At 36.1% G+C, this 11,896-nt stretch overlaps 1 protein-coding gene across 2 annotated transcripts in view; it reads right to left on the bottom strand.

Annotated features, from left to right (window-relative positions):
* The window catches only part of LOC113226318 (kynurenine formamidase), a 19,660-nt gene extending 8,405 nt beyond the window's left edge, over positions 1-11,255 (bottom strand). The window contains exons 1-3 of one of the 2 annotated variants that reach the window (XM_026458903.1): positions 11,031-11,255; positions 5,846-5,981; positions 4,730-4,831 (exon numbers count right to left, since the gene is read on the bottom strand). In XM_026458903.1, coding sequence (XP_026314688.1) covers positions 4,730-4,831; positions 5,846-5,981; positions 11,031-11,240 — 448 coding nt within the window. In that variant the 5' untranslated portion in view covers positions 11,241-11,255. Of the gene's footprint in view, positions 1-4,729; positions 4,832-5,845; positions 5,982-9,179; positions 9,204-11,030 lie in introns of those variants that run through there. The other variant, XM_026458904.1, reaches the window with a different exon arrangement.
* Between the last annotated feature and the right edge of the window lie 641 nt (positions 11,256-11,896).

Raw genomic sequence — 11,896 nt, 5'->3', positions numbered from 1 at the left:
ACACACACACACACACACACACACACACACACACACACACACACACAACAAATATTAGTAACTCCGCCTTGCCGCTGGATGGCGTTGGGTCAAAATAGAACGCTCTATCGAAGTGTTTTCTAAATTACCATTTAAGTTGTGAAACTGCTTTGTATCGATTCATAGGGCCTATGAGCGGCACTCCGGTACTTCCACCTGGTGGGATACTTGGATAAAAGCTCGTAGAATCATCGGTCATCGGCCACGGTGAGTTGACATAGATGATACGTGTGATTGCGTCTCTAATGTCGATCATACATCTACGTAAATAAACGCCTTGTGCATGGGAGACTGGGGCGTCTTTCTTCACCCTCCCTCGCTACTATAACTATTACACTGTATGTACGTAGTTTTCAAAATATCTTTCAGTATGTACTTACGTATTTTTCAAAATATCTTTCTTTCATTTAAAAACTAATCATAGCATTTTTACATTATCCAAAACAAACAATAAACCAAGCTATCAGGTAGGAATCGTGATCAATTACAGTGTGAAATATTAATTATGTACGTGATTTAAGATAATTTCATGATTTTCATTATCGGCTAACTTATTTTATTTCAGTAATAATTTGTTCACCTCAGCGTGCGAGCGTTCTTTGCATGCTAGCGTGGAAAAGGTTTTTGAAATTCGAACTTGACGAAGGGCTGTGGTGCATTTAACATTTGCTATCGATTAAAAAAAAAAGATAATAAATAGCATGTTCGACTACGCGATTATTCGTACATTACTTATTTAAGTAATATAAATCAGTTGGTATATTTATTTATTTTATATTGTTGACATTAAATTGACAATGATAACTAATTATGTTTATTAAATTATTTTAATTCGTCGAAGAACTAAAATAATTTCAATAATCACTTAATCATACAAAATAAAAGTACAAGCAAGAATAAAAAATTGATGAGGTATAAATTCAGAACGCATCCGAAAAAAAACTGTTTTTATAATTAAAAAGAAACTGATGTTTTATAGTTCAACTGTTTTTCTTTCATATACCATTTTCCTCGCAATAGTGAGGTGAAAAGTTCTTTGTTTCACTTGGCAGCGAAGTTGTTTTGCGTCTCGTGCCTTGAAGCTCTCGTTACGCTCAGGAATCTATTTCTGAACCACTAGCTTCTTTCGTGGTATCTCAGCTTCCTTCGCTTGATCAGGTTTCAATACAAGCACTCGTGTCAAACAACAAACTTTGCAGCCTTACATAACAAATAACTATAACTGTTAAAGCAACTCACAGGTAATTTAAACACCTTATGACTTCAAAATTCCCACTCGACTAGGTCATATCGGGTTTCAATTCGGTACTTGCTAGCATAAGAAATTCATTCAACTGTTCACTATCCTTATTTGGTTCTACCTACGATCGCTAATCAACCGTGTAGACTCTAGAATTTGGAATAAACTACATGTTTGATGTAAATTTACTTATCGAAACAAGGACCAACCATAAACATTTAATAATGTCGAATCTAATATCGCGAATAATGGTTTGTGGTACCGTCGTTGTTTCCAAGACAATATACCTAGAAATATTAGTTTTTTACATTGACCCGGCGGGGATCGATCCCGGGACCTCAGAGATGGCGTCACCATGAAAACCGGTGTACAAGCCACTCGATCACGTTGACGGTCAACATTAAATTTTTACATCCAGTAAGTAGTATATTTTAGACAGTATATTTGGGATAAGTAAACTGAAATACATCACCAGCAGGCTAACCACATAAGGTGAAAGTAAAGATTAGTAGAAATATTAATTTGAGGAACAACACTTGTGGACCGAGTGTACTTTCTATCACTATTACTCAACGCCTCGGCCACAGGACGACAGGTAAAGTAAAGGCCGTAACAAAAAACAGCTAAGTATAAAAACGGGTACAATAATATAAACACACTCCCTACAGATTAGAACTTATTATTATATGATTGGTGAACTTACCCCAAAGGGCCTGTATTCGTGTTATTGCTACTTATAAGCAGTTAGGTTTACATGATAGGATAATACGGTCTTTCATCTCCGAGAATTTTGTGGGAGTGGCGACGGAACCAAGCAAAGTAAGAATGACGAGGCAAAAGAATTAGAGAATGATTCAAAATTTCAAAAGGATGTGCCCAGGAACCAGAGAATAAAGATCTCAGAGAGAAGAGAAAGAAAAGAAAAGGTCGCATCGTCACATACTACCAAAAGATACACAGGTTATAAGTAGAAATAGTCATTTGAGAGACAACATTGCAAAAAGATAGAATAATTATACAAAACAGTTTATGAACGGTAATACTGAGACGGAGAGAGAACCATCGCGTCGAGCTTTCTTTCATCCCATAACCGGCTGTAGTATCTATATAATAATTATATCCATGTCGTTGTGCAGATAGATACTTATAGTGAAATGCAAAATCGGATTGGCATTTTCATGTTTAGTTATAATTTCTACACATTTGCAATCAAGGCGTTGTCATAAGCTAGTGCGTATTTCATTTTGTAATCAAGTTTGTGACGATGCGATCTCCTTCATCGTCATCCCACCTTTTATTTTTTGTTATTTACTCCTTTTCCTGCATTATTTTTACGTTGCTTCGTTCTTGTCATCACTCTCATCAAAATCTTCTAATCGAAAGGACGTGTTTATTTACCATCATATGTATATGCTAACAATAATGTATCCGTCCTTTATTTGGGGAAAAAATATACATAGTTTGTTAGTAAAGCTTAGCAAGAAATTTTAACAAACTAAATTACCATCTACAATTTATGACCCTTTTATTAAGTGACACAATAAAGGACTATTGAATCTGTTGACGAATGTCATAATAATAAACAATGGGGCAAGAGTCTAAAATAGATATCCTGGTCTGCGACGCAGAGGTCCCGAGTTCGTTTCCCGGACCGGGAAAAACATTTGTAGGGCCTACATTTGTTTCTCTCGTGAGTTTGGGTTTAATTTATGGTTGTCGTGTGTGTATATGTGTGTCCATGGCACCCACGATACAAGGTTTCTCCAGTGCGGGGCTATGAGTGTGTTATTATTGTTAACGTGCTAGACAGCCACACCAATTGCCTGGTCTCAAAGTAGGGAATTGTTGTACTATTTTTACTATTTCGTTTCGTACCCGGAACCTCATCATCCAGTGCCCACCCTGCACCGTTGGGCCACCGATCTCTTCAAGATGCTATTGAGGCTACTAAGCACACGACAAAGAGAGAAGAGGCTTTATTTCACTTATTAATCGACTTGAAACCAGTGTTGGGCGTTAATCAATTAAATTTCAATCAGAAATTCAATCAGATTAAAAAATCAATTCAATTGAAATCAATTGCAATTAATGTCAATTGAATTGATTTTAATTGCAATTAAATTAATTGCAATTAATTTTTTTAGTTGTTTTAAGAAACAATTGAAAGTAACAATTAAAACCGAAACCACCCCTAAGCCACCCCCTAACCCACCCCTTAAATCACCCCCTAACCCAGCCCCTAACACCACAACCCAAACCCTAACTCACCCCCTAACTCACCCCTAACCCCCTCAATCCAAACCTTAACTCAACTCAAACCCTAACCACCCCCTAACCCACCCCCTAACGCATCTACACCCATCTACTACTCGCAACTTTGACAATGTTGTGTTTCTATATCCATTTCTTGGGCACCATTCGGTTATCGCCATACTCCACCTGATTTCACCACGTCTCGCAACACGTCCCGCCTAGCTCCATTTTAAACTTGTTATTCGCTCTCTTATGTCCTGGAGCTTAGTTCGTCTACGATTTCGGAATTCGTAACTCGATCTATAAGTCTGATGCCGAGCATGACTCGCTCCATGGCTCTTTGCGCGATTCTGATTCTGTACACAGCCTTTTGTGTGAGCGTCTACGTCCCGACACCGTAAGGTGACACTGTAGTGCACGTTCACGGAGGCACACACAGGTGGCTTTCATACCATTATTCGAAAGAGGGCTGCGCTAATAGCATCCTAGCCATTGTTGCCAACAGACTGGACTGCCCCTATCGATGACATTGGGTGCAACTACACAGCTTTTCAAACACTGTGGAGAATCAACCGATTTTAAGATGTCATCCAGTCTACCGAATGCAGTTCATCCCAGTTGTATGCGTTTTGTGATTTCATTTTGCTGATGCTCTTTACATGCATAAACATACTGGTCAACTGTGTCCAGCCTCTCATTTCCTACTATAAAAATAGAATTTGTGGTGCTGGAGACATTCGCCATAACTTTCGTCTTAAGCCGTATCGCTATTAAAAAATATTAAGGCAGGTCAGAATACCTTGTGTGTGTGGTGTGTCACCTTAAATATCTCTGAATAGTATTGCAGCCAAAATTGTAACAGAGCAAACAGTAATGGCAAAGAGGAAATCGAATAGTATTAAAAAAGACATTTATAAGTAATTGTTATATATAGCGGTTAAGAGTAAGTGATTAAAGGCTGAAAAAGACAGAAAGATACGTCGGTAAGAAATAACAATTCTAGTCATGCCATTATTACTTAATGCAAATGCTCCGCCGTCGACGTTAATTGGGGTAGCAGCACTATAGTTTAGATAGCGGTTCCTGAATTTGGGCCCCACTTTCTTCAACAAATATAATAAAATTGAATTATATACTTCTTATTAACTCTTGTACGTCTTCCCAAAGTTGAGCTGCAATTTCTATTAGCGTACTCACCATCTGGCAAATCGGTGCCCAAGATATCTAACTTTTGTCCTGGTGTAGGGCCGTACTCGATTTCGAGCTTGTGTGGAATGTTGTTTGTTGCTTCTTCGCTTGCTGGAATAAGAAAATCATAGAATTGTTTGTGTATGTTTTTCTTCTTTAATTGAAAAAAAAAAACCAATCTGTATAAAAATACACCCTTGTTCGGTATAGGACAAACGCATACTTTCGATGGGTATCATAAAAATGATGCCGATCGAAAGGGTCAATTATGAGGATTAGGTACTTCTTTATAATTAATCCCTATAATTGACCATTTGGATCGGTATCATAAAAATTCCGGTCTTTTTGTCACATTTGGTCGATTCTATTCCCAGATGAGTTGCCTCTTTTCAAAATGCATGCAGTATTACATATTTTTGAAGTAAAATATTCTGTCTGCAATATTTAAAGTACCTTCCCTCCGTGTTCCATAATCGTGGGTGCATATAATACTCATTTTAACTAGGTAGTATGTGTCTCGTAGTACATCGCCCGACACAATGCATTTTAGTAACAAGTACATGTTAGTTTATCATACAAGTTTAAGTAGCTGTAGAGCTCATTGTGAAAGAGTTTGTCCTAGGAAGTACTGCTTACCTATTACTCCCGCCAAGCAGAAATATATTCAATACTGCGTTTCCGTTTTGAAGAGTAAGGGAGCTGGTGAAATTACAAGCACATGGCACTTGTCAACATATGTCTCAGGGTGATGGGCGCAGTCACTCTTAGATCCTTGTGATTTAGAGTTCTGAGTGGCACTGCAACAGGTATGGACAGGCGTGTCGCTTACCACCAAGTGCACCACTTGTTTATTCCGTCTTAATTTTTTTGTTGTTAATTGTTTTATCGATTTTTTTTATTTGTTGTGTTGTCAATAGGTATCACAAAAAAGTAGCTCTAGTATCTTTACTACATATACAATTAATACTTTACATATACAATAAATGTCGAATATTGATATTTTACCATCGACATGACTGAACAGATTTGATGGAAAACCCGTTTGTTTTAGAAGGGAAGTTTCCATTAAAAAGAAAAAAATGAAATACATTTACGGGCATGTAATTAATAGTATGATTGTATTACCAGCAGTAACAAAGTTGAGGTGATGTTGCAGAACCTCTTGAAAAGTCGGGAATCGCTGTGACCACTTGCTAGGAGTATACTCCCGGTCCAGGTCGATGGTCTCTGTTATTAATGACATCTTGTTTTCTTGTGAAGTCTGGAAGAAAAGATAGTAAAATAAGTCGTATTAGCGAAAAATCTTAGCGGGAAAAATTCGGGGTGTTGATAAAGTACAAGTTAAATTTAATAGGCTTACTTATTACCAATAACGCTAAAGAGGCTAAGTTAATTCGCGTGTTTTTTCTTATCTCGTTCAAAGCACAATCTGCTGTGATAAAAGCTATTTAAACACAATGCAAAGATCCGCCGTGAATCCGATAGTGAAACAATAGACATCTGCTGCTACTTCCGCAACTACGGAAGATTCATATCTTTTCTTTCCAGGCTTTTTCACATCTGTTTCCGTTTCTGCTTCCGCAACTTTGATAACAGAACTTTAGTCGGAGTTTATAATGTTAGCGCGGTGGATTTCAGGCGGGAGCACAGTGCTTGGTGGTGGAGCGTTTTTTACCAGTTAAGTTCAATTATGAAAACAAAAACAAGCTCAGCTTTTTCTTTCTTTTTTGTAGTTACAAAAACAAGTTTGTAACTATTTCGTTGAGATCTTTCCATAAAGTAGGTATTGTATGTCAACCTATCGCACGAGATCACCGACATATGGGATGTGGCCTCCACTTAAATAATCCCAATAGTTTTGTCCGCAAATGGGTTAATTCCAGTCAGCCTTGCTAACAACAGCTTGAGGCTGATGCATTTCTGTGCATTTCAAATGCAGAAGGCGGTACTGCTATCAAGCAGATACGGCACGTATTGTTTGCCGGTTCTCGAACCTGAGTCGCTGACCCCGGACGACTGTGCCATTGCCGGGGAATACCGTCTCTCCCATTTAAAAACTCAAAATTAATCTTTGGTGCCTTGGGAGAGGCGAGAGTCTAAAAAAGATAAGTTAAACGTACTAATCTTTGACCAGTGCCAAAGATTGACACATTTAAAAAATGAAACAAATATTGATATAACTCCAAAACCGTGTTAAATGTAGGGGAGACCGGGTCTGGTAGTCCCCGGGGTAAGTTGTTCTCACAGCAATAACTTTGCAAGAAAACTATATAACAATACATATGAGCACGTCGTTAAAGCATCAGGTGATGCTCATTGCCGGCAGTCATTTCAGTTACTGCGGCGACGACGGAAGTGTGGCTATGTGCGTGGAGCTGTCAAAACATCACGAAGGTACGTTTTTTCTTGTTTGAATTTTTATCTGTCTTTGTTTATTATGGGCCGATTCATACGTAACTTTTCTAAATTGTAGTGACATTAGTAAGGAATCTTATTGTTTGAGAATTTTTTTCATTGATTCTATCACTTTGCCTGTATGTCAGTCTTCGTATAAAAACGTAATTTGGGGCTATAAGTTCCCCCCTCGTGGGCTGGTTCTTCCTAGGAACAAAAAAATTCAAAATTCTTATTACCATTTTTCTTTGTTTTGAGGATGCGAAACTGCAAACGGGCTCATGTCAAATATTTAGACAAGATGATAGAGTCACTTATGTGTGTCTTGACTGTGATTCAGATGAAGAAATGAGCTATGAATAAAATTACTGATAAATAAGAATGTAGTCGTTTTTTTTTAAGTTAGTTGTGCATAATATGAATATTACATACATACAATTATAAAAAAGGTGGTTTTATTTAAGAAAATCCTTGTTGTCCTGTCATAATTTAGGCGGAACAATTTGCCTCAAAGGCGGAACAACGCGCCCCAAAGCGGGGCTGAATGTTCCGCTCCGAAATTTGTCAAAAATTTGCCTGTATGAAAAAGACTATTGAGATATTTGTAGAAGTGACAATACTATTACAAAAAGCGGTAAACATTCGTTCAATATTTCCACATGTTGAAAATCAAATCCTTCATTTTCAGTATAAAACTTCAACTTATTTGAAAATCGGAACGTTCAGCCTCGCTCTCCCCACTAATAGTGGCATATATGAATTCCGTTTAGAAAATTTCTTCGATTCACTCAATATTTTTTCATTACGGCGACAATTTTTGCGAACAGGTGATCCGAGTTGAAGGCGCGTTGGTGTTCTTCCAAGAATCGTTAAGACTGAGTAGTTAGTGTTAATTATCGGTAAGTGTTTATTAAAACTGTTTATTAAATGAACATTTTTTTAAACTTAATTTCTACCATTTGTTAAGGACGGAGAACGTAGGTTTGATTACTCTGTTAGTGACAAGTTTCTGAGGGTAGTTTGAGTAGTGTTTGACATGTATGTCAAAGACTGTTTTACTATGGGGACTCAATGCTTGCCAGTCGTATATTGAGGTGTCAAATATTAGGACGTAACTAGTGTCAGCTATTAGTACCTGAAGGTATGCAAAGAGAAAATGCCCCCACATTATGATGATGATGATGAAGTGTCTAAAGGGATTCCTATCAATGTTAGATGAAAATATTTTTTAATGTTATTTAAAACTATATAAATATGTTATGATCAAGTGACATTTAAGTTTAATTTTTGTGTCATGTTTTTTGCAATCTTATTGTAGATGTACAGGGTCAAGAGCACGTCAAGCTTGACACTTAAAATTTAAATCCAACTCTATTACGATAAGAACGGTCCAAAGTTCAAAGTATTAGGCTTGACGTGCTCTTGACTGTACGTATTTATTAATTTTAACCAAAGCATCTTGTTTGATTTTGGCTTTTGTTCTTCTTTAAATTTATTGTTATAAAGTAATGAAAGCAGTTAAACAACTATGAACTCTTAACATCGTGTCTTGTCAAATACTAGTACACTGGTCTTATTTTGCCATAGTCAACTATTGGGACCACTTTTATGTGGTCTGTAATTGGGACATTAGAAATTTTGTCTGTAATACACTGGTACATTTTTAGAGGTTGCGGAAAACTGTAATATTTTAATAATGCTATGATTATTTTAAATTTCATAGTTTCTTTAAGATAAATGACAAACCGTTTAACATGTTAACATACTTATGTAGTCAGTATCACGGATAATTAAGTACTTTTTTTTGCAAAACACGCTATTTTCCGTCTAAAAGCGTCAACCACTGGGGCATTTACCTTAATAATAATAAAATTGTTTATTGAATAACTTATTGTACAAAGGAACAATAAAAGAGTAATTATGCGAATTTTTGTAAAATATAACACATGTCAGGTACAACTAGGAATATTTAACATTTATGATCTTACCATACCATATGGTACATTATGCTACTATATGGTAGTTCATCGTAATTTATACGTTTTATTTCAAAACTTAACCTTACCTCTTTCATTTCTTTAGCATTTATGTCACTTTTAACAATAAATAATGGTTTAAATAAACATTTGAACAATAGTACGAAATACGTTCCACAACACCACATTCTTTCCATACGTGTATCGCGTTTACTAATTATCGATTAACTGGTATTTAAATTATTTCATGTAATTCTACTGATGCTAAACAAACTGGTTTAAAAGTTTATATTGACGAAGTGTAGAGTCCACTTCTACAACTAATAGTGCTCGCCTACGCACCACCACGTACCTCCGTGTTGACGGTCTAACACTGACAGAGATCCCGCACCGTGTTTCATGTGTGTGCCATGTTTCAATGCAAATGTTTAGTATGTTCATGTATTTCTTGTAAAGTACCTATTTTGTTACAAATGGTTTGTATGATATTACTTTAAAAATGTACTCAACTTGAATATAACTTTCGTGAGCCCATTTTCCCTTTTCGTCTGTTTTTTTCTTCTTAAGTCGCATGGTTTCCTGTACTATCTATTTTCGTATATATAGTAATTTTATGGTTCGGGCTAGGCTGTTATAGCCTTACCCTTAACTCTTTCCTGTATAGGCAGCTACCTACAATTACAGCACAAGACACATTTTTAACCGACTTCAAACAAAAGGAGGACGCACGTTTTATGTATGTTTTCAAATTTCTCCGTTAATAGCAGACCAATTTTGAAAATTCTTTTTTTTGTTTGAATGGGTCAGAATTGGATAAGGGGATCCATAGAAATCGAGGATAATCCTCAAATTGTTAGGCATGTCACTGTACATACCTATTTCTCCATCAATAGTGGACAGGTTTTGAAAATTCTTTTTTTCTTTGAAAGGGTATACTCTCGAAGGTGGCCTCTGATGCCGAGGATGCTTTTCTCTGTTCGTTTCAGTTATCACAAAGTAAAAAAATATTTTCCGCAAAAAAAAGTCGACTTTTCACTTGGCACAATGCATATAATCAACAAATCACCGTCACCATGACAATCAGAAAAAAGTATAAAATGTACGAAGGAGTCCGTAACAGTCCACCTGTCACCAAGAAGACAAAATCTGACGAGGGCATCCCATGTAAATAAAAAAAAACCGATAAGCAAACTTTTGAGGTCGGTTTTTTTTTCTCAATGAAAAAGTTACGATTATACTATAACACTTTGGGTATAGCCGTAGTGTATAGAGATCCAAATAGTAGCAGTAGTTAGTTGACTAACAGTAGTCTCTCTCTAATTGTTAGAATTGTTGTTTTTTTATAAGTATGAAATCGTGTACCGCTTGAAATGTGGCCAGGAGAGTAAGTAGTAGTAGTAGGTAGTAAGTGTAGGTTACTTACGGCAAACCTACTTATTTAGGCTACTCCAGTTTTTCTACTTCACGGTTGATGGTTGTTAATTATATTTGAAATATTCCAAAATTCCACTAAGCCACCTTACGACATTTATATGTTTACACAAAGGCAATATTTTCCATTTAGGTTAATAAAACAAGACAAGACACACAATGTTACTTATTTTGCAATGTGAAATATCCACTATTCACTTTATTTGTTGAAGTGAGCTGTAAGTAAAATAAATCAATAAATGAATTTAGTTAAAGGAACATAATTAAAAAAAAATAGTTTAAAACTTACTATATAGTAAGTCGCTTTGCTTTTGTTTTAGGCGGTTTGCTTATAGTAAAGTTGACCATTAATAGAAAGTTATCGGGTCAGCTATATGCATCGCGTAAACAAGTAGTGATAACCATTGCGTAATATCGTCTTGAGCATTTGAATCGTATTACCTGGTTGGTTTTTAAAACAACACAATGGTTCGCAATATATCCTCATTTCTTACTTTTTTTTTACTTACGGTTAATTCTTTACCCTCGTCGCCATTTGTAGTGTCCGCTCCTACAAGTAATAGCGTATTGGCATTTGGCTCGCCTACGCACCACTTCATGCCTCCGGGTTCACGGTTAAACACTGACAGACCACTTCCACTCCCGCACATGTGACGTATGCGCTCGAGACAAATCATAGACAATCCACATACATCACACGAAGTAATTAGCATGGTCATGATCAGGGTAGTTCGCTGACATCTTTAAACTACGCACGGTGAACCACATACGTACATGTACGAGTCAAAATCCATTGATAATTTGACCTTACTATGACTTTAATTCAAGGTATGGACGAGTAAGAAATTGTTTATTTTTGTCTTTGACCGCGGCTATTTTTATTAAAATGCTGTACCTTTCGCAATCGTCAGTATAAAAATGAAATTGTCAATAAACAAGACATACCTATAAACCTAACAAGTCGTTATCATTTTACAACGTGTCCGTAATATCTTTGTGCGATCTGTTATCTTTATGAGATATAATTTACGTTTGGATTCACGATTTGACAACAATGTTAGCTAATTGTTGCCTTTATAATGTGGCATAGGAGATATATGTCTATGTTATATGTCTTTGTAGGTAGATTGTAGATATATGAAGATAATAAAAAAAAACAATACGATTATGTCACGACATTAGGGTAAAAATTATAGTCACGAGCTGATAAACGTATCAAATGCACAGATAAATCGAGAATTAGTTTTGTAAACCCATTTAAACAGTAATATTTACCTTAATTTAATTCGTGTTCGTACATTGTACTTGGTTGGTTTAAACATGGTTTAAACACATTTAGGTTATTTAAGTTTATAACGTTGTTTGTGTTGTTATT

Source organism: Hyposmocoma kahamanoa, unplaced genomic scaffold, assembly GCF_003589595.1.
Source record: "Hyposmocoma kahamanoa isolate Upper Pololo Valley unplaced genomic scaffold, ASM358959v1 188, whole genome shotgun sequence".
Lineage (NCBI taxonomy): Eukaryota > Metazoa > Arthropoda > Insecta > Lepidoptera > Cosmopterigidae > Hyposmocoma > Hyposmocoma kahamanoa.
This window is presented reverse-complemented; position numbering and strand designations above follow the sequence as displayed.